At 34.7% G+C, this 23132-nt stretch overlaps 1 protein-coding gene across 1 annotated transcript in view; it reads left to right on the forward strand.

Annotated features, from left to right (window-relative positions):
* Nucleotides 1–23132, forward strand: part of rorb (RAR-related orphan receptor B) — a 161588-nt gene that overhangs the window by 128491 nt on the left and 9965 nt on the right. The window contains exons 5-9 of the mRNA XM_051928372.1: nt 8194–8315; nt 14646–14778; nt 14937–15044; nt 16697–16807; nt 18778–18890. Coding sequence (XP_051784332.1) covers nt 8194–8315; nt 14646–14778; nt 14937–15044; nt 16697–16807; nt 18778–18890 — 587 coding nt within the window. The remainder of the gene's footprint in view (nt 1–8193; nt 8316–14645; nt 14779–14936; nt 15045–16696; nt 16808–18777; nt 18891–23132) is intronic.

Below are 23132 nucleotides of genomic sequence, written 5' to 3' on the forward strand. Positions count from 1 at the left end.
ACAGTAAAATGTGTGTACAGTGACACTAAACTATGTACATGTAATAAGTACTGTATGTAAATAATTAATTATGGTTACTCACCAACAATGACACGACGACTTGTCCGATAACGATGAGTTTAATTTTACTGCACAACAAAGGAGAGCGTTACAGCTCTTCTAAAGGAGCCTCTTCAGGCGACTGTTTAGCACCGCCGTTGTTCTTCTTCCATCACTCTTCAATCCAAATCCCTAGAGCAGATTCCATCCAGACTACTGCCTTATCACGTCCACTTGCAACTCATTTTGCGCCCTGGTTAAAAGACACTGCGGCCGTAGATCTTATATGCTTTTCCTCCTTTTTAAATAAAAAGAATCATGGACTCATCGTGTAGCTGTTTCCTTCCTTCAACATATCCAAAACTTTTACCTTTTCTGCAATCATTTGCATCTTCTATTGGCGCTTGTGCACGTTAATGTTGAATGAGTGAGATTACACTTCCTGGTTAATGCAACACTCTGTCGCTGAGCCAATCAGCAGCACACAGGAACTTAACCGCGTGCTCTGATTGGGTAGCTTCTCAGCCACCCGCCAATAGCGTCCCTTGTTTCAATTCAAATGCGTCCCTTGTTTCAATTCAAATGGGCAAATCAACTGAGGAAGCACACGTACTGTAGACCGCAGACATCCGCGAAGCAGTGAAAAATCCGTGATATATATTCACATATGCTTACATTTAAAATCCGCGATGGAGTGAAGCCGCGAAAGACGAAGTGCGATATAGCGAGGGATCACTGTATATAAAATATATATATATATATATATAGGTGGTCGAGTTTTGTCATGGGAACAGGCAGTTGGACAAACAGAGAGAAAGGCATTGTCTGTCGTAATTGGTGCTTCTTTTGGTTAGAATATTAATCATGGTTCTCTATGGTATTATTTTACTTTGCTGTGGATCCCCGCTAGTAGTTTGTCCCTTATTTCTGGTGACTCTGATCTGTGGGTCCATGTTAAAAACTCTTCTCAACCATTTCCACTCCTGGCAGAGTAATACCCCAAGAGGAACAGTTGTCTCACCCTGGTTTAAATTTGAAATGGTACCATATATTTCCAGAATCTCTGAAATCAATAAAGCATATTCAGTAATCAGAAAGATACACTGCATCTTACAGGAAAGGCAGTACTCATTTCTGGGTTACTTCCATCACATCATGTTTAAAGTTATCACTTTTGCCCTTTTTTTCTGGTCACATCAGGAGCAAATGTAGTAAAATAATGCATATAGCTAACTTTTGTTATCACAAAAAAGAAATGCAGCTAATCTTTAATTACTTTAATGTGAATAAAGCAGTAAATCTTCAGCTTTCTTTCTTATCTTCAAAAATACCAACTGAAAACAAATTTACAAAATCAAGTAGGAAGGTGAGACTTTGTTCTGCCTATGGAAACAGCACAACAGAATATTGAGCAACAAAGGACTGGGAATATAGCCAAAATTGCAACCTTTTAACGTGTAATTGATCTAAAGCCTGATATCAAAACTAAACCAAAACCATCTAAACCAAAACATTAACCAAAACTTTCATTCAAAATACCAGCGTCTAGCTCCACTGTAGTCCTTTAGTGCTACCAACCGGCACAGCAGTGATTTCTTTTTTAATCCAGAAAATTGGAAAAACCATGTAGTACACCACCACTTTAAATAGGATCCCAGAAGTGCATCTATCTAAAATCACGGATGCAAATATTTGTTCTCACATCTTTCTAAAATCCCCCCCAGTTATTCATTGCTACTATTGCATTTTGTCGTCAAAAATAGGAAACACTTGCAAAGTAAAATTTGCCTTTTTTCCTAATCCAGTGGATTTTCCATGACATTCTGTCTGACTTCGAATGTTGCTTACTATAGGCTATTTTATTCTCAATGTACTGTAATTCTCATGCATTGGGGAGAGCACTTGTTTAGCTGATCATAGCAATGGGGTATAAATGAAATTTACATTTTGTCATTGTGAAAGGAAGAGATAAACAAAAAAGAAAAAAGATTAGGAGTTTCAGGGGTGCCCTGTTTAATATCTAGGTTGAAAGATGAAGAAATGAAAATAAACCAGGTTTAGACAGGTTCAGGATATGAACTTACAAACCATCAAGTCCTCAGAGTTTTTCTTAGGAAGAGCTCTAGCCAAGGTGAACAAGGTCTTCATGTTTATTCTGAGCCTTTATAGCTTTATAGCTGAGGAAGTGGAAGGGGCAGGCTAGCAACATCATAAGTGTAAATGACATCACTAGTCTTCCAAGGTATTCTCCTCCATAAAGGAAATAGTGTTAGTGATTGTGTACACTCAAGAACTTCCCCATATTTTCAGACACAGACACACCAATGGGATTTGTCCTGTAGATCTAGGGCTTTTTGTTAAATTTGCTGGACTTCCAGAAGTGGAGACACAATAATGGATTTGTGCTGATAAATCTAAAGCCAAACACCGAAACATTGTGTCTTTCTCTGGAAAGTTTCTTTATTTCTTTATATCTTTTTTGGGTTATGTTTGTCAGAAAGTTTCTTTTTTTTCATAAGTTTCTGTTCTCAAAAACATAAGTGGGCCTCACATTTTCTATATTGCTCGCTAGGCGAATTACTAAAAAAACATATAAATAGCTGAATGACATAATATAATGAAATATGGATACATTTGGAGCTCCCAAAGGAAATTTTAGTTCCTTTTCCACCTTTAAGAAACATGTATTTATCATACCAATGTAATAGCATCAGATATTGAAAAAAAATGCCATCTGGGAAGCACATATGGTTAAGTTCACCAGATGTTAGAATAATATGGTGGTAATAATGTGTTAAAAATGGAAAAGCAATTTTTTGAATGTCTCTTCCTAGAAGTAGGTTATAGTTAGAATACTTGCTCTAGGTATATTCTATATCATTTTAATTGAGATACAGTAGGTATGTTCAATATTACATTTCTAACTGAATTTGTACAAATTAGGACTATGTCATGTCAATGACTAAATTGCATTTCTTTTTTGAGATTCTAATGGGAATGTTCCATTCATAATGTTGTCTTAAATCATTGACGGGTGCACTGTTTAAATAAGCTTTAAATAATAACTTGTATAGTTTCCTCCATAGGTATGATGGGTTATTCTGGCCAGTTTTCTTTTAACAAAGCTTCTAACTTGCAAGCACCAAAAGCAGTTTGTTACTGGAAGATTATATTTGATGTGTAATTGTTCAATGGATGCATACATATTGTCAATGTGGAACTCTCTACAAGTCTGAAAACCAAGCAACATCCATTAAATAAATACAGCAGAGAGTAAACATGTGGAGAGCAAATACTGTAACTATCATGTATGGGAGCAACTGGCCTTAAAGTGTCACTTACATTGGTGCAATATTTTGAGAGTATGATGTATCTCTGGATTGTCAGTAGTAATGACAGATGCACAGAGCAAAGGAAACTAGAAAGGGTCTGAACAGGATTTTCTTTTCATAGCTAACCATGAATGTGCAATTTTATGGCCTTCTAATTTGCTCAATCACAAAGCAAAGTACGTATATTTGCAACTCGGGGGAAATATTCAAAGCTACTCCACCCTTGTGTTAGGTTTTTGCAAAGCTCATTTCTGTATGCTTTCATTTTGCATTCTCAATGAACAGAGTTAGACTAGAGTTTTTAAAAAAGCATTTGCCAATATATATACAGTAGAAACAATCTGATTTATAAGTGTGTTTATGATCCAGGCAGATGTTATGATGGATAATGTACAGAAAATTACATCAGTAAATGTTCAAAGCTTTGAGTGGTAATTTTTGAGGAGCTACCAGTGTTAGAGGTTGCTGGAAAAATCTTCAACTGCCTGGGATATGTGGTGTCTAATGAAAATATGTGTATGTATCATGTGCAGTACTGTAATGTGTATAGGACTGACTGCCCAGTATATGCACATAGAGCCGTGTAGCTAAAATAGCTTTTTATTGAACACTCAGAAGCTTTGCCATCCTCTTAAAAATTCTCATTTAATGCTTAATAAATATATCACATCAGCAATACTGGCTGTTATTTCAAATATTACAAACTGTTATGTTTCAGGAACAAAGTTTATTGAAAAAAACCTTCTGCTTACACGTAATAGTGAAATCATTTGAATACTCATCAGTTATTTAAAGATAAGACAAAAGACTAGGTAATGAGTAGAAACGTTTTACATTTGTACAATATACTGTGGGTATTCCCTAAAGCAAATAAAATATCATAATGCCCAGCTACTCCAATTTAGGGTTGCGGTCACCTAAAGCCTTTCTTGGCAAAATTACAAGACTTACTCAGACAAGACCCAGTACTGTACACATTGCCAGTTTAGAGTTGCCAGTTTATGTGATCTGCATGTTTTTGGGGAAGTAAAAGAAAAATCCCAGCAGACACACAGAGAATGTTCAGATTCTGCACAGAAAAGGTACCATTTGCAGAATTCAAACCCATAATTCATGAGGCTGCAATGTGCATCTGTTAATGAAATGGACTGAAAAGGTAACATTTCTTAATCACACAAAAGAAGCAGGAGATAATACATTACATCTGCAAGCCTTGTCCAAAAAAATATGTAAACTAGAGATTTCAAAAACTAAAAACAAATAAATGCACCATTTTCCCACTAGCAAATTTTCAACCTAAAATATTTCAGAACTTTTGTTTTATCAATAATCATTTTAGTAACATTTTCAGCTATTTTGGTTTTGGCCAAAATATAAAACTGAATTTTGGTTAGTCTCTAATGCAAAGCTAAAGACATTACAAATAAATAAAAGCAAAAACACCTTTTAAAAGCATGCAAAGACTGATTTTCATTCATTAACTAGCATCTTTTTATTTCCAGAAAATGTGTTTGTAATGTTGCTTTCAAGAAAGGCTCCAATTGGAAAATAAATAGATAATGTAAGTGACTATGTTTAAACTTTAAAATGTATTAAAGAGTAATTCAATTAATTTAAACTGAATAAAATTCAGTAGTTGTTTTCCTGTTTGACCCCTACAACTAAGCTTTTTAAAAAATGGAATGCTAGAAAATATTCATAGACCAGAACTGATTGTGCATTTTATCTTTAATTGTGTACTAATGATACATACACGTGGTACATTTTCTTCTGCTTTTCTATATTTTTCCCTCTTGATGTACTAGTGATATCAAAATTACACCACAAAGCACTTAACATTTTATGAGATAGAATGAAATACCTATTAATGCAATGTCATTACTTTTCATATGTTTTGGAGTTTTGCATTGAATCATTTATGTTTGTGACTTAGTTATGTTCCTTTTGTCTGTTTGAAATAAATGGGATCTTAGATATATTGAAACAAAAAATTAATCTTAAATTTATTAACATGGATGGCTCGGTGGCACAGTGGTAGTGCTGCTGCCTCGCTGTAAGGAGACCTGGGTTCGCTTCTCGGGTCCTCCCTGCATTGAGTTTGCATGTTCTCCCCGTGTCTGTGTGGGTTCCCTCCGGGTGCTCCTGTTTCCTCCCACAGTCCAAAGACATGCAGGTTTGGTGCATTGGCGATCCTAAATTGTCCCTACTTTGTGCTTGGTGTGTGGGTGTATGTGTGTGTGTGTGCCCTGCGGTGGGCTGGTGCCCTGCCCGAGGATTTGTTCCTGTCTTGCGCCTTGTGTTGACTGGGATTGGCTCCAGCAGACCCCCGTGACCCTGAGTTAGGATATAGCGGGTTGGATAATGACTGACTGACTGACTTTATTAACATTGATTTTACATATACAGTAGATAATACACAAGGGTGGCACAATGATGCAGTGATTAGTGCCACTGCATTGCTGCTGTATGCAGCTGGATTTGGTTCCCAGTCAAGACAATTCCTGTTGGGAGTTTGTATGTTCTTCCCATGTTTGTATTCCACTTTCCTATATATATATATGTGTGTGTTAGGTTCTGTATAATAATCTGGCACAGTGTATGTATGTGTGTGAGATGCTCTATGATTGACTGGTATCCCATACAGAGCTAGTACCTTGCTATGTGCTTGATTTTAGTTTGGATAGGCTTCATCTCTCGTGAGTCTGTAATGGAGAAAATGACTTACAAAAGGAAGGAATGGAAGAGTAGACAGATGGTAAAGAGGTTACATTTTTTTACAACCAGATTCACTGAAGATTGGTATTAAATAAAAAAAACAGACAATAAAAGAGGTAGATGCTAGGGTAAATGCATATACATACCATCCATCCATGAACCTGCTTTTTTCCATTACAGATTCACAGATGACAGATACCTATCCTGTCAGCATGTGGGGCAAGACAGGAAGTAATCTTTTACAGAAGTACAGAGGCGTTCCAGAAAGCACGGCTGTGTGATTATTTACATCTCACTAGTACTGGTCAATTTTGTGCCACTGTTTAGTGTGGGTGACAAAGTGTGCTCCTGTAATGTATTTCTTTTAAATAAATGTTCTGAAGTCACTCTGTAAAGGGTCTGTTGTATATATATTCAATAAATCTATTGGAGGGCAGCAAGTGATCTCTTCATTTTATTTGACCCATTCTGACTAGACAAAGACATTCCTAAGCTTATTTAGACATACATAACAAACAACGTCTGTAAAGTAATAAATCTCATCCAATAGAGTGTGTAAAGTAACTAGGAAAGTTAGAAACGTAAATAACATACCTACACATTCTTTTAGGTGAGAATGAAAGAAACTCTTTGTTCTACAATATCAATACACTGTATGTTGTATATAGGAATACATACTGCATGTATACAACTGGTTTTATAACAATATAAACTTTCAGACTGTGACCATATTGTCTGCTACATTATTCTTTCATCATCATTAAGGAAGCATACTTTGAGGACATGTCTCTTATATTTGTGAGATACTTTGTAAAACTATTGATAAAACTGAATGCCTAGGTGGAATATTCACGTTTTACTGTTTGATTGAGTCAGTCCAGGTATAGTTATTAATTCATTATTGATCTTCCTGCCCTTTGAACAACACTGTTCCTGTAAGGAGGATAACACATTGATATAACATTTTAAAAATGTTCTGTATTTATTAAAGAAATTCAAGGGTCTGACACATATTCTTTGTTTCAGTCTACAGTACAGACAAGTAAATTGTCTCTTTTTGTCCTAAGTTTTTTCATATCAATAATTTGCTTTCTTTGTACTTCTTTTTCAAAGACTTACAGTTAGGTCACATATATAGAGCCACATGCTGAAATTCTGTACTAATACAATTATCTTAATTAAGGCTTTTTTATGTTGTATTAGTGAAACATCTATGATATATATAGACTTAACTCCAACACAATGAACATTTATATAGTAACAGTACAACAGTATTTAATGTAGTTAGTCAAGGGCTGCGTCAGTGTGCATCTGGAAAGGATAAAAAAAAAGTTCAAGGTTATTTTCCTGCTGAAAAGAAAAAGGTAATAGAGACAAGAATGTATATTCTATATATTTTTATTATATCCACTGTGGCAGAAATATAAAAAAATGAATGCAGAGATAGTACAATACATTCTACAACAACAAAATACAGCAGAGATGGATCTCGCAGCATTACAATAATAATAAAACAACAGTAATAAATATCAATTCAAAGATATAAACATGCAAAGTTTACTAAACAGAACAAGTAACAAGTGGGCAATGCCAGTAACTGATCTATATAGAGATCAGTAACAGATCAAGCTGATGTACTGTATGTGATTTCACAACATAATGGCCCAAGGATAAAGCCAGGAGCCTTTTTCTGGCACAACATTGAACGCTATGGTGTCAGTTGCTGGATGGAACTCGAACAATCTGTTGCTTGTGTGCATGAAGTCTGAGGTAGTAGAAAGGACTTTCTTTCTGTGTCTCTTGTTATAAATGTATAGTGTGGATTGGAGAGTGGCCCTGTTAATGAATAATATCCTACACCGTGTGGCTTTTGTTAAGTAAGAACTTCACAGATTGTACTGAATCTCTTTGTTGTAAAGTGTTATACTTAAAACATTTCTATTCATTTATATAATTTTCAATTTTATATCAATGGTCTTCAATGTTCTTTTACATGTTTGTCATTTAAGGTGTGCCAGTAATCCAGTAAATAAGCTCCTGTATTTTCCCTTTTACTTAAAGAAGGAAACATGTTTGAGTATTAGTAGCTATTAATTTTATTTTACAGACCGAATTGCACAGAATATTATCAAGTCACATTTGGAGACGTGTCAGTATACTGTAGAAGAACTTCAACAGCTGGTATGGCAGACTCACAGTTATGAAGAAATTAAAATGTATCAAAATAAGGTACATTTCAATACTTTTCTAATTACTTTGCCTTTTCACAGCAACAAGCTTAAGAAGATGTATGCATTTTAATAAACTGCTCAAAATGTTAAAGTTATACTGATTTTTAGGGTGTCAGTGTTAGGTAAGGATTTTTGTGTTATTACCTGTTCATGACTGTTATTTTTATGACCTATTAACATTTACACTGTTTTATACATTCTTGAGTACCAAGTTAAATTATATGTCTCTTTTTCAGCAAAATATACTATGATCTGGTTTTTGGATTATGTAAAAAAAAATGAATTAATAAAATAAACTGCAATCTCAAAACATAGTTTCTCCATTCTCAGCTATTAAACATAATTTTTGATTTACATACACATTTATATTAAATGAGACAATAGAACATAAATATTTACAATATTTTATTAACAAATTGAAATTAAATAACTAATAGCTTTTAACATAATTTATTTAAAAATTACTGCATGCTTGTAAATAATGATGTTATCCTCCTTGGAATAATAGATTATTCTTTAGAAAACTTCTAAATTATATGGAGTTAGTGTAGGGCTACATCAGTGTGCAACTACAAAAGAAACAAAAGTTAAATATTATTTCCATACTGAGAAAGAAAAAATGTTAAAGACATGACAGTTTGGTTGTATAGCCCTCATTAAGTGTGCAAATGAAAAGGAAAGAGTAGGTAACAAATATAAAAGGGAACAAAGCCGTGGCAAATGAAAGGAGAATAGGTGAGAGTAGGTGAGAAATAGCTGCCAATAGAGAAGATGAAGGGAGAGATTCAAAAGTTAGTCGCTCATTTAAACCTGGAGAAACATGTAGTCTGAGGGTGAGAATGAACTTAATTTCTTCTGTTTTCCTTTAAGAAGTAAATTTAAAACCCCGTGGAAGAACATAAACAGAGAGATCAATGTGACAATGATCAAGGGATGTGACTTGTTAGTGATATAATTGCAAGTGGCAGCAATACCCTGGTATCTGTTCCCTCTGATAAATTTATTATTAAACAGCGGGCCTCTTGCCTGTTTAAAAATCTTATGTGATGCATTTCTTATAGGAAGTGCTCCGCCAACTACATTATTGAAACAGAGTTGGCTAGCAGACCGCACACATTTTAGCCATTAAAATGAAAGACCTTATAAAACCTATTGTAGAACTCTTCACATTCCTTGATCATAGTCACACTGATATCTCTGTGTTCTTTCACAGGACTTTATAGATACTTTTCAAAGAAAAACAGAGCAAGCTAAGCTCATTCTCACCCTGGGATCACATATTTCTCCATACCTTAATGATCAACTAAGCCTTTAAACTCTCCCTTCTTCTTCTCTAGTGGCAGCTATTTCAAATCTACTCTAACCTTTTGTTATTTTATCTGCCCTGGCTCTGGTCCCTCCTTTGCTTCCAATATATGTTACCTGCTCTTCTCTTTTTTGTTACGCAACTGATGAAGGAAGGCTTTACAGCCGAAATGTTGTGTCCATAACCTTATTTCCTTTTCTGCGTAAAAGTAACTTTTTTTTCCCTTCAAATAGATAGATATAGAAACCAGGGAATAATTTTGTGTTAAGGATTGCACATTCTCACCATGTCAGTGTTCATGTTCTGATGTTTCCTTCTTAATCCAAAGGTGTGTGTTTACAAAACTAACATCTCTAAAATGGCCTAGTGTGAATGAGTATAAATGTTTTCATTTTGTGCTCTTGAGCTCCAATTTATTTAGTATAAACTTGCAACTTTGTTTAACATTTTGGAGAGCTACAGGGTAAAACACTCCGATACTCTCTGAAACATTATTCTGCATAGCACAGTGATATTTAAGTGCCTTACTAAAATAGGAGAGTTCACTACATATACTTTACATATATTTCTGAAGGAAACAAGGTTTGAAGTTATGCAAATATTTTACTATTAAAGGAAGAATGAGAGAATTCAAAGTGCAGAGCAACAAAACACCTTATTGTCTTAATGGATTATTTGTTCAATCTGCTTAGCTGAACTCTTATTACCACACCAGACCAATCTACCTTTTTACCCCAAATTTCTCTATATTCTCTCTGTCTCAACTCTGCTCTCACTTCAGCCCACCAGAGAGCCTTTACCCCATCTCTTCTTCTTGGTATTTACACATAACAAAGAACAAGCAGAGGTTTGAAAACTAAAATACCATAATGAACATCAAAAAGCAAAGTAAAAAAGTGTAATTTATCTTCTAAAATCTTTTCCCCATCTCACTAAGAAAAAAGGGCAAGTATTAATTTGATAAAAAGTCTTAAATCAAAAGCCATGTTATTTTGCAGTACTATGCCATTGTTTTACACAGGTAGGACACAATGACACAATATGTTACGTGACCAGCAGTAGAAGGCAGAGACCATACAAAAGACTGTTGAAAAAAGTGTTGCCAGAATAATGATAGCAAATGTAAATCTCTCTAATATAAAAAAGTAATATTTGGTTATTAAATTATGAATGCCATATTTACTTTATATTACATTTCACAAATATATTTAATTCCATTGAAGGACAATGATATTATTATCAATTGATTGCTTTCCAGTAGATTTATGATGACTTCGGGATGGGTTAAGTAAATAGTAATTTATACTTCTTCATAAAGTGACTGATTAAGGATTTTGAGAAACAAACAAACGAAATGAAACAAACCAAAAAGTAGTTCATATTTTACATATGGGCATCTTCAAGTTACTCAATAATTGCTAAGATTCATTGTTGTCAGGAAACACAGCCCTGATCTATAAACCCTAATAAGTAAATCAGATTTCACAAGTAAAGAGACAGGTAAAAAGTCCTAGCACTGATCTGCTAACCCTTAGATAGATAGATAGATAGATAGATAGATAGATAGATAGATAGATAGATAGATAGATAGATAGATAGATAGATAGATAGATAGATAGATAGATAGATAGATAGATAGATAGATAGATAGATAGATAGATAGATCTGTTTTTGTCCCCAGGCAGGAAGTTGGTAACTCTAAATCATGATTGTTGTTTTTAAAATATGATTTCAAATCTTTGATATATGAAGGCGACACACCACTATCAATCACGTGGTAGCAACAGAGAATCGTTCTGATTATAAAAACTCCATAAACCTCAATGTAGCCAAGCATTACAGAAGTGTGTTTACCTTCAGCAATGGCCTGTTTCTGGCTCTGTGAAAATGCAATTCAGACTTGAGAGACACCTTTTTCCATCTATGTCACAAGATAGGAGGTATACCTGGGAGGTCTAAAAAAGGTATTTTAGGTGCTAATAAGCAGTCTAACATCTTTGACATGAACTATATTGTAAAGTGCGAAACAGACAGAGTTCGGAAATCTCTTACTCCTTTAATAGTCAAATATTATTTCAGCAATATCTTATACTGCGCAGTGGACTTCAGGCTCACAGCATATCACTGCCTAACAACCTCTTACTATTCCTCATATATGGTGCTGCTGGAGAAGTCATTTTTTCTTTTCTTCCTCCTTTCAGGTTTCTAAGGCACTTTTTATTTTTTCCCATGTATGGAATAAAACATTTTCAAGTAAAACAGAGCAACATATTAATAATGGGGAAATGACAGTGAAATCTATTTAGATTTTATAATTGGATTACCTTTTGCACCTCCTGGTCTATCTCATAAATACCCAAAAATGTACAATTAATCGCAAGTTTTCTTCCAGTTCTCAATTATTTGTACATGCTAGACTATACCTTTGTAGTGCATTTATTTAGATGTATTTAAATAGATAAAGAGTAAAATTAAAAGTTCTATATCTTAAAGGATAAGTTTGTTATTTTATGAGTCAAAAGTTTTTCTTTCATGGACATTGGACATTTTGTTCTTAAGTGAAGCATTTGTTTATATATTGCATGTTCTTATCTGTTGCAATGCACTCTCAGTCATTTTTGTTGTGAACTGGAAATACTGTAATCAATGCCCATTGACCCCTAGCTAAATGTGTTCTGTCACCAACTTTGAATTAGTATCATTTTTTTTTCATGATTTAGAAAATGAGCTGTTATTTAAACACACTTATACACACACACACTTCCACACACCCATCTGCATTTCTAGTCACACTAATTTAGATTTGACAAATCACCTAACCTGCCTGTCTTAGAAGGTATTCAAGGAAAGCTCCTGCTCACTCATGGACAACACAGTGACAATGACTGTGCACTGGACTGAAACCCTTCGATGCTGAATTCATAAAGCAGTGTTTATACAGCACCACTCTACATAGGAGCTACTCATTTTTACAGTATCCAGTTTGATAGTAAATAATATTTCTGTTCCTAATAAGAGCATGATCATGCTGTTGTTTCTTATTTTTTAATAATTCTTTTTGACCTCTAAAAATTATTTATGCCTTGTCTTAGAGGTTTTTCAAGTCAAAGAATCTTGTGATCATATCTATTTCGGTGCTTCATTAGTTTTTAACAATATTGAAGATAAGTAGTGCTCTCCTGCAATGACATTTTATTTTTCTCATTGGCACCAGCATTTTGGAATGTATTTCTAGCAGGATTAAATATGCTGTTGCTAGACAAGGCCAACCAGAAGTGTGCACCATGTAACATATTCGATTCGAGTTGTATAATGCACTTTTTGTTTGTCCTTTATTGAATTCAACCCAAACCTTAAAACTTTAATTTCTCTGTTGTTTTGAAATATTTCTGATACTTCTGCTTTTAGACTACAATTTAAGACTTATGTTTTGATTCTGGTTACATGAGTGTTCATTGGTTTTCAAATTCCTGCCCTCTCTGTCTGAGTAAAATTTTTGTCACATATATTGAACTTTGGTTGTTTTTTGACTTCCCATTTATGATCCACTTCTTGTTGCCTTGAATATTCACCAATTCCTTTTCTGACTACATTCTACTGCTATCGAATGCAGTCAGTACATATTGGACACAGCTCTACTTTGCACCCACTTCACTTCTAGCTGCAGGCAAATGTGTGACCTGGATAATTGGAACTGTAGGAGTCTCCAGAAATAGGAAGTCAGAAACACTTTCTTTTCTTCTTAGGCTGCAAGAAAGGCGAGGCTATACTAAAGAGCTTCAAGCACATGCAAGGTTTTATGCTTATTTAAATGAAAACTCCACCAATGATGGGCACTATGAGTAAGCAAGTAAGCAGGAATGTACCCTTATCTCGGAAAAAGTGCCAGGAATCTGTGATAAAATGTATTGCTTCCAGTTTACTTTTGTTTTCATAAATCATAAGTTCTCCACATAATGCAAAGGATTGTTTTGGAATGGAATATTTTTGTGGACAACTTCCCTATTGACCCCATTTTTCTTGCCTAGTAGTAGGTGAGAGGAGAGGACTGCCAAAGCATTGGAGAAAGCCCCTCTCAATGGGTGTGGCTCAAGAGAGGAGAGAGTTGGGGTCAAGTAGCTTGTGTGATAACTGGACACAAGCTGGGGTTTGATCAGCCCTAGCTGGTTCACCTGGATGAGAGTGTATGATGTTGAAAGACCTGAAACACCCACTGATTCTAGGAACATCAATGGTGATGTTTCCAGTAGTATCTAGAGATGCATTTGAATACTAAACACCAAGAACAGGAATTGTACTATTTTAAAATTGTGTAAAAATACTTAATTTTTAAAATACAATTTCATGTTGCAATTTAATGTATACAGCACCAAGGCGGTGACAAATAGCTTTTACTAAATAAAACCTGAACTTATTTTTTAAGTATATAAAATTAAAGAAAATATGAATGTGGTTAAGAGTAGACTGTTTATTGCTAAAAGGCAGAGCAACAAAAGAACTTAAAGAAAACAGCCTAGTTTTAAGTGTCAGTTGTTCAGCCTTGCTGAAGTACTTTCTACTTACATTTTGCATTTTATTAGCCCCTACCCTCTGCACCCCATGATTGGGGTGGCTGGGTCTGATAGGCAGAGAAAGTTCACCTTTCCATATTCAGTTCCGTCTCGAGTACTCAAATGATTATAGAATTAAGTATTTATTAAGAACTTTTGAAAAGTCACAGACCTTATAATGTCATTTTGAAGAAAAAATATATTTGGATTATTTGTTTATGTGTTGCTCAGAGAAAATTCAGATCTTTGTGACTGAGTCACTGTTGAGAATAGTAAGATAAGCATGAATGTAGTATTGTCAAGTTGGCAACAGTACGTTTTTATACTGATTGTTTTCTGGAATGCAGCATTGTGATCCTCTTGTTGTTGTGTTAAATCAGAAAATACTGTACATATGAAAATCTGTAGACCCAAGTGTTTTGTGTAACCCGTTATAATGCCCAGTAAAAAACTCAACTACCCTTTTTTTCAGACACGTGAAGTTCTATGGCAGCAGTGTGCTATTCAGATTACTCATGCCATCCAATATGTGGTTGAATTTGCTAAGAGAATAACAGGTTTCATGGAACTATGTCAAAATGATCAGATCCTCCTCCTTAAATCAGGTAAGATCTAAGGGAAAGATTTAGTTAAATTGTTAAAGTAACAGATATTTATTGACAGAGCTAATATTTACACTTTTACATCTTTCCATTTTTATATAATAATTTTCAGTGAGATATTTATTAAAAATATTTTCTAATGTTTACTTTATTTCCCTTAGGCTGTCTTGAAGTTGTATTGGTAAGAATGTGCCGTGCCTTTAATCCATTAAACAACACTGTACTTTTTGAAGGAAAATATGGAGGAATGCAGTTGTTTAAATCCTTAGGTAAGGTAATCTCAAACCTCTTTGTAACAGACATGAAAATCAAAATATTTAAAATAGTGTAAAACTGAAATCTCTGTTAGCATATGCACAAATTGTAATATTTTATATTTTTGATATGGCATGTCAATTAAACATTCTCATGTATCCCAATTTAGTATTTTTCAATATTCTAATGTTCATTTATCTAAAAATGAAAAATGTATATTTTGTATTTTGATTTAAGATTGCTGTCCATTGTAATTCACAATTTTTTGTCTTCTTCAACCATGCAATCTGTTTTGAACTGCAAACATTGCTGAGCTGGTTCTGATGCAGACAGCAGAGACTATACTTGATGGGAAGATGTTTATAGTAGTTTATGTTTGTCTTCAAAATGGTGTATTTTTTATAATCTTTATTGAATTATGTCAGGTTATGTCACTTCAAAACATAGATACTCTTGGAAAATGTGACCTCTGATAATGAGAATCCTCATTGAATGTGTGTGCCAAATTTGTATGGAATGTAGTATATTGTCATTTTCTGGCTAGAAAAGGTTTTGAATTGTCAATATTCTGTAGTTAAAAAAATCTCAATATTGAGAACTACATGTCTTGGGCATCACTACCAGTATAAAACAGGCATATAAGCAAATATTGTTCCATATAGTATAGTTTATTATACCACCAGTAGTAAATATCAGTTACTAGCTGAAGTACCCAGTATTGCCCAGGTAAATTTACATAATGTATTAAGGTAAGAAAACAAGTATTTATATGTTTTTTAAATGTTGACCTTTTGGTCGTTGCTGGCTAAAATGCTAGTGTCTCATCTGACATCTGCACTACTTCTCTGATAACGTTCGATTTCTGTGCTCTCAGAAGTCTAAAATTTTTCTTTTTCTGTATGGTTGCATTCCATAATTGTGGTAACTCCTCTCTGGGTTGGAACCATGAACACTACAGTAATTCTTTGTACCTGCTGGTTTAGTATAGTTTCACAAACATGTTAATTCCCTCATTAATAAACTGACTTGTTAAAATTCATGTACTATAATGTAAATCCAAATTTTAGTTAAAGTAGACATGTGCTGTTTTTGAGTCATGAATGGTTTTTGTGTTGGTACCCAGTCACAGCACCCCCCCACCCCCACACTGTTGTTTCCATTGAATCAATTATGTGAAATGTAGCCTTCGCTATAAGTAGTGCAAAACCTAAATAATATGGAACTCTTTTGGCATCATAACTTGGCTTTTGATTTAGACATGTTTGCGTGATTATCGAGCAGGTAAACAGACAGGGTATAATCTGAGGGTTGAAATAAGGTCCTTAGTGTGAAAACTGATAAATAATATCAAATGAAGCCGACAAATTAAAAAGACAAATGGAGAGTATAACGATTTTATTTGTACAGAGTTAGGGGTTTTTTTTTGTTTTGCATTTATACTACACAGAGGTTAAGCAAGTGTAACTCGCTGAAAGTGGCACAATAGGGAGGGGAATGATCTTGCTGTGTTTGCGTTTGTACTTCAATGCCTTATACCTGTAAAATGAGAAGGCAGCCTCCTGCCAAGTTATTATTTTAATGCCTTTCACTTTTCTTATTGGAATGTTTTATGTTACAAATATTAATTAAAGTATATACATTTTTATTTAGTTTTTTTTTTTTGCAGGTTCAGATGATCTGATAAGTGCAGCTTTTGACTTTGCAAAAAGTCTTTGTTCTCTTCAGCTTACTGAAGAGGAAATTGCTTTGTTCTCAGCAGCAGTACTTATATCGCCAGGTAGGTTTTGTTCATACTGTGAAACAATAATAATTTCTGAATGCATGAGAAAAATAACAACTTTTAAGAATTAGATATATGTAGAATATGTATTATAAATGAATGAATGGAAAATGTTTAATATTATGAAATTTAGAGCAACATTTTTTTCAGAAAAATATGAATTCTAGTTTAGTACCAGCTATAATTTATTGTCAAAAGATTTTTTTCATTTTTATAAATGTATTTGGTTTTCAGTTTTATTATTTGTGCAATGATTGAAATGTTACCGATTCAAGGTTCTAATTCAGGGGTGCGTTTCCTGGAAGAACAAGATAAGAAATGACATGGGTAAAGAACAAGCAAGTTTTAAGTGTTTAAAGGACCGCATTGTTGGGCTCCACAGAGTCCATGTCAGAAAAGCAGACTGTCGATAACAAGAACATTGATCCCATGTATTTCAGTTATTGAATATATTATGTAAGATATGTGCAAATGTAAAAAAAATTATCATTAATAATAATAATAAAATCAAATAACATGCAAAAAAGTACAAAAAAGGAATTAAAATGTTGACTAATAATTAAAGTTACTTTAACCTCTTTAACCTTCAAATTATAAATGGGCTCAAAATGTGATATGGTTTCTTTACAAAAAAGACCAATGGTGAGCAGCAGCAGGAAAAAAGCAACACTTCATAAAAGTTCAAACAACTTATATAGGAGGTGGTAAAAATTTAGGAAGTCCTGTTTTCCAAGGCTTGTGGAAGCCCCCAAGGACTTGCACAGGCACCTGGAATTTTAGTGCTGAGAACCCATTTTGATAGATTATGGAATGGATTTAGGAAGCTGTTAGTGTGATGAGCATTCCATCCACTGCACCTACAATGCCAGGTATGCCTGCAATTGCATGACAACCAATTTTAGTGTCATGCAGGACACTGTATTATATTTATTATTTACTTATTTGTTTGAGACATTTATCCAAGGGTACCTACATTTGACATAAAGTTGTTGCATTCCTTTAGTTTTTTTCATTTGGAACACAGGCATGTAAAATGACTTGCTCATGGTCACACAGTGTCAGTAGCAGTATCTGAGCCCACAACCTCATGGTTACATTCTTGCATGCATAGTGCAATAGTCACTGCACCCACAGATTTTTACATAGCAGCCTTGATGAGGCCATGTGCATCGCTGATGGTCTGCAGAAATCTAACAGTGGGACAGAAATGGGGAGCTGTCAGAAGCAGCACAGTGGGACTGAGGTCAAAATCTCAGTGTGTTCTTATTCGTCCTTCATCAACCCAAGGAGGGTTATTATTTCACCCCAAGCAGTCTGTCTTTCTCTATTTATTACTGAGATGGTCCAAGGGGTTTGTGTCCACCAACAAAAAAGCATTTAGACCTGAGACTTGCCTTCTTGTCTCAAATGGAACACTTCTCTGGACAGTTGTCATTGTCATTGCTGGTACTAAGGGGTGATTCATCTTCTAACTTCAAAGGATGTAACTGATCACATAGCAAGTTTGATTAGTTAACTCTGATTGTCTACAGACATTAAAGCTACAAAGAGCCCTTTATGCAATAATCTATAGTCTATATTATCCATCCATTTATCCATTTTCCAAACATTATAATTTTATAGTTATATTGCAACATCCACCTATTTTCATTATTTTTATATCATTGTTGTTGTTATTACTCTGCCCAAATAAGATACTCAGTGTTTTTTGTGATCTACTTAAGGCTACTGAGATAGACTCACAGTCAAAAATCCAAATAAAAAATATTAAAAATAACAATTGGGTCGGTTCAATTCTTAATTTACAACTATGATTAAGTACTTCTTTGTTTACAAAGGGTTTCAGGAAACATTTGCTAACTAGCGTTGCATACTTTTCTGGAAAACACACCCCTAGTTGATTTTTTGTAAAGAAAGGTATTATTTAATATAACATAATAGTTATGCATTTTGTTTGCTCTGTGTAGATCGGCCGTGGTTAATGGAACCAAGAAAAGTTCAGAAACTACAGGAAAAGATCTATTTTGCACTTCAGCATGTAATGCAAAAGAACCATCTGGATGATGACACCCTTACAAAAGTAGGTTTCCAGAGGCAAGTCCTGAGATCCAGTATAACATCTCAAAGGAGTTTTGTATATGACATTTGAACCTGAAAATTACACAAAGTTATAAACATGGGCTTAATTAGATTGAAAATTTGGTCATATATGTATCTATGAAAACAAGAAATTATTTGAAGCCTATAATATTATTTTCAAACTTTTTAGTTAAACATTTTATTCTTAGGATTCAGTAAAAAAAATGACTTAATTGAATTTTTCCATGTGAATTATTAGCTTTTACAGTGCCCTATACTTCTGTATTGTTTCAACACATAAATATTAAGTTTCTTCAGTATAATTTATTCAAGTAAATTATGTATATTTTGGCAATGTTATTCTTATATGAATTCGTCATGTTATTGTAAAATTGCAGTACTTTATTTCATTTGGTTTTAAAGGCTTGAAATTATAGGAAATAGATATGATTCTTACAACTTCAAAGCTTGGATTTATAAGGTTTACTTATACTTAGCCAAGTTGTAAGACTTTTCCCTTTTGTACAAGGGCTTTCACTAATCACTTTCATTCACACTATATAAAGGTGTGGGACTCACCAAGAACAATGTACAATGTTGTGATAAAGAGGAATTCCCTTATGCAAATTGCATACATTCATGCAAATATGAGATTGTCTTCTAAGAAAAATACCCTAGAAAATAACAAGAAAATGTATTTCCATACCGTAGTTCCCTACAAAGCATGAAGCACAAAGTGTCTTACAGGATATTAAAAAAAATGGCAAGAATAAAAAGAAATACAAGTTCACTACCCCTAATCCAAAATGCCTAGGACCAGAAGTATTTCAGATTTTAGATATTTTCAGATTTTGAAATATTTACGTATACATAATGAGATATTTTGAGGACACCCTTTATCATGTAGGGAAATACAGCCAAACCAGCTAAATTACAGCTGAAGCATATAATAAGTCATATCATAGAGACATTATTATTATTGTTGACATGAGAAACATATTAAATCTCAAAGTTATGAACATGATATGTAAGCTGTATTTTAGTTCCTTTTTAAGAGGTCCAACACTGCGTATTTGCACGAAGAACTTTTCTGGTTTTTCATCGGTTTATATACAGTAAGTACTTGTTGTCACTTCTCTGGGAAATGGCAACAGGTCAGGAGTAACTCAGCCAAACTCCATGATATCTTCTGTGCTGGAATTCATTAACTGACTGACAAGGTGCTACATTCAGTTTCTGTGTGCTGTGGGTGTACATACATAAAACATAACATGTTAGAGTCTGGTTTTCCTAACATAACCAGAGTCTGTCATTGTGGTTTGTTTAAGCAATCAACACTACTCCACTCTGATGGTTGTCAACGATTCTTGAAGCCTCCCACCCTCCACCCAAAACGATCAGTGGTGATTCTCCAAGGAGGATGTGCTGACAATCAGTGGTGATTCTCTTCGGGGGATCCCCACTCTGACAATCATCATGGTTCTCAAAGACGCTAAGAAGGATTGCAAAAAAAAAAAGTTTAAGAAACCCAGTTAATAGTATCCCTAAAAGCCTATGAAAAATGTCATTTTCCCTGAACACATGTCCATATCACCATGCCAATTGCCCACTGATAAGCGCTTTTGTTTTGCAAGTGTATCAATAAGCGGCACTCAACCTGCACTCAGCCATCTGCCATTCAGCCAGCTGAAGCCATTTCACAGCCAGAATTTTCACTTGCAGCTCAAGTTTGCTTTGAAGATTTTATCTAGCAATGAGTTGTAAAAAATTATAAAAGTAATTATACTGTATATTGTTATTTGAAATACATACATTGTATGTATGTTCCGTGTCTACAACGATCTGTGTAAAATGTAAGGATGACATTAAAAATATGAAGCAGGAAATGTTGTACACATAGCTAAAACAGAAAGTTTTTGTATGTGGTAAAGACTGAAGTCCAAATATCAAATCAACACTTTCACAAAAGGTATAACAAAACCAGTATGCTTTTAAGTAGGAGTAAAACTAAATTAAATGAAACCATTCAAATGATATGTTGCTGTGAATGTGTAGTACAAGGGTGTTGTGCCGTGTTAGCCATTATGAATGTAGAGAAAAGCCAAGCCAAATGACACCTTTTATTGGCTAACTAAAAAGATTACAATATGCAAGCTTTCGAGGCAACTCAGGACCCTTCTTCAGGCAAGATGTAATCATAAAAACTGAAGTCAAGTATCAGTCGGCACAAAATAAAAACGTTTACATGCATTTGCATAATATCTAACAATGTGGTGCAATGGTAGTGCTGAATGGAAGAAACCCAACAGGCCCTAGAACATCTCTCACAGAGGTGCAAAACGAGACTCAAAGGAAATGGCCTCCGATTGAACATCAACAAAATGGAATACATGGAAAGCAGCATGCAGACCAACAGCACTATCCAGATCGATGGCCAGGACTTCAAGAAGGTCTCCAGATTTAAATACCTTGGATCGCTCATCTACAGCGATGGAAATAGGTTGCCAAACTACCTCAAGGTGAAGATGTACAAAGCAGTTGTCTGCCCAGTGGCCATATATGGGGCCCAATGTTGGCCAGCCTCCACCAAGCATGAGCAAGTGCTACACATCACATAGATGTGAATGCTGCAGTGGGTTCTCAACCTAGCCAGACTTGACCATTTCATTAATGAGAACATTTGGAAAATCATGACTATGATGCCGATCGGCAAGAAGATGCGAAGTGCACGCCTCCAATGGTATGACCATGTCATCTGCAGCGATGACAACTCAGTGACCAAGACCGAAAAAGCGCTGGCTCAACCAAATCCAGGAACAAATCGACATTACCCCCGAAGATGCTCTCGATTGTAACAAGTGGTGAAAGTCCTGCTCAACAGCTGCACAAATGTGGGATAAAAGCTACGAATAAGAAGAGGTGCAATGCTAGAGCTGCTGCCTCGCAGTAAGGATCGCATGGGTCCGCATCCTGGGTCCTCTCTGCATGGAGTACTTTGACTAGTGAAAAAAGCTCTATATAAATGTAAAGAATTATTATTATTATTATTATTATTACATAATAATATAAACATACATTTCATTTGAGTTTGTAACATTCTGTGTAAAATTATGGTACTTGTAAAAGTTAGTGCTAAAAAGACAAAGTATTTATCAGTGCCATTATAATTAACCTAACGTGGCATAAGCTCAATATATGCATTAATAAAGTGTCACAAAAGTAAGAGCAAAATAATACTAATACTGTCACATCGGGCATAGAACAGAAAATAATCCCATTGAATGAATGAGAATAAAGGCTATTTTATTCCATTCTACTGAAAGGCCACAGAGCACTTTGCATATAAACGCTTCATGTGCTAAATGTGAAAAAGATTCCACCATTATGAGTATGCAAAAAAACTGGGAATAATTGTGGCTGTGGGTGTGAGTGGTGTTTTGAGATGCTAGAACTACAATTACAGAGAAGGGAATTTATTGACAGTATGCTTACGGTACGAGCAAGTGGCTAGTTGTCATGGTCTACAACATGCTTAACCTGGCGGCAATGAATGCACACATATTGTACAAGGCATGCACGGGGTCCACTGAGAAAAGAAAGGTGTTCTTGGCTTACCTTGCAGAGGAACTTCATTCTCACTTCCTACAAGAAAAGGTGATGGAAAAAGAAAAGGGGACACAACTTCAACAACAAGCTTCTGTTCCAAGACCTCCACCTCCCCTGGAACGATAACTCAGTTCCAGGCGCACTTTCACTATAATAGGAACCATAGTACAGAGCTGTGTGTACAGTGCAACAGGTACACCTGTCATAAATGTAAGAGGATCCTTGGGAATGTTTAATATGTTAACATTTGAATTTGACAATTATGTATATCGTGGGACTGTCCCCTCTGTACTATTCTTCCCTCTGCATGTCCTGGTGGAGTGCAGCATTGGCACATGAGGACAGTCTGTGTAAATTTATTAGTTGTAAAACTTAAACAACAAATAATGTTTTTGTGCCATTATAATTACCTTGGCATCACATAAATGCGATTGTGACAACGGAAAAAATTCACATTCAAGTGGTGATATTTGATATAACAAACACATACATTTGATTTGTGTCTACAAGACATAACATTTCTTATTTCATCATACATTTACACGGATTGTTGTAGATGCAGAACACACATGAAATGTATGTACAGTGTTTCAAATAATGATATATCATTACCTATATAATCCCTTACAACTCTTTG

Source organism: Erpetoichthys calabaricus, chromosome 5, assembly GCF_900747795.2.
Source record: "Erpetoichthys calabaricus chromosome 5, fErpCal1.3, whole genome shotgun sequence".
Taxonomy (NCBI): Eukaryota; Metazoa; Chordata; class Cladistia; order Polypteriformes; family Polypteridae; genus Erpetoichthys; species Erpetoichthys calabaricus.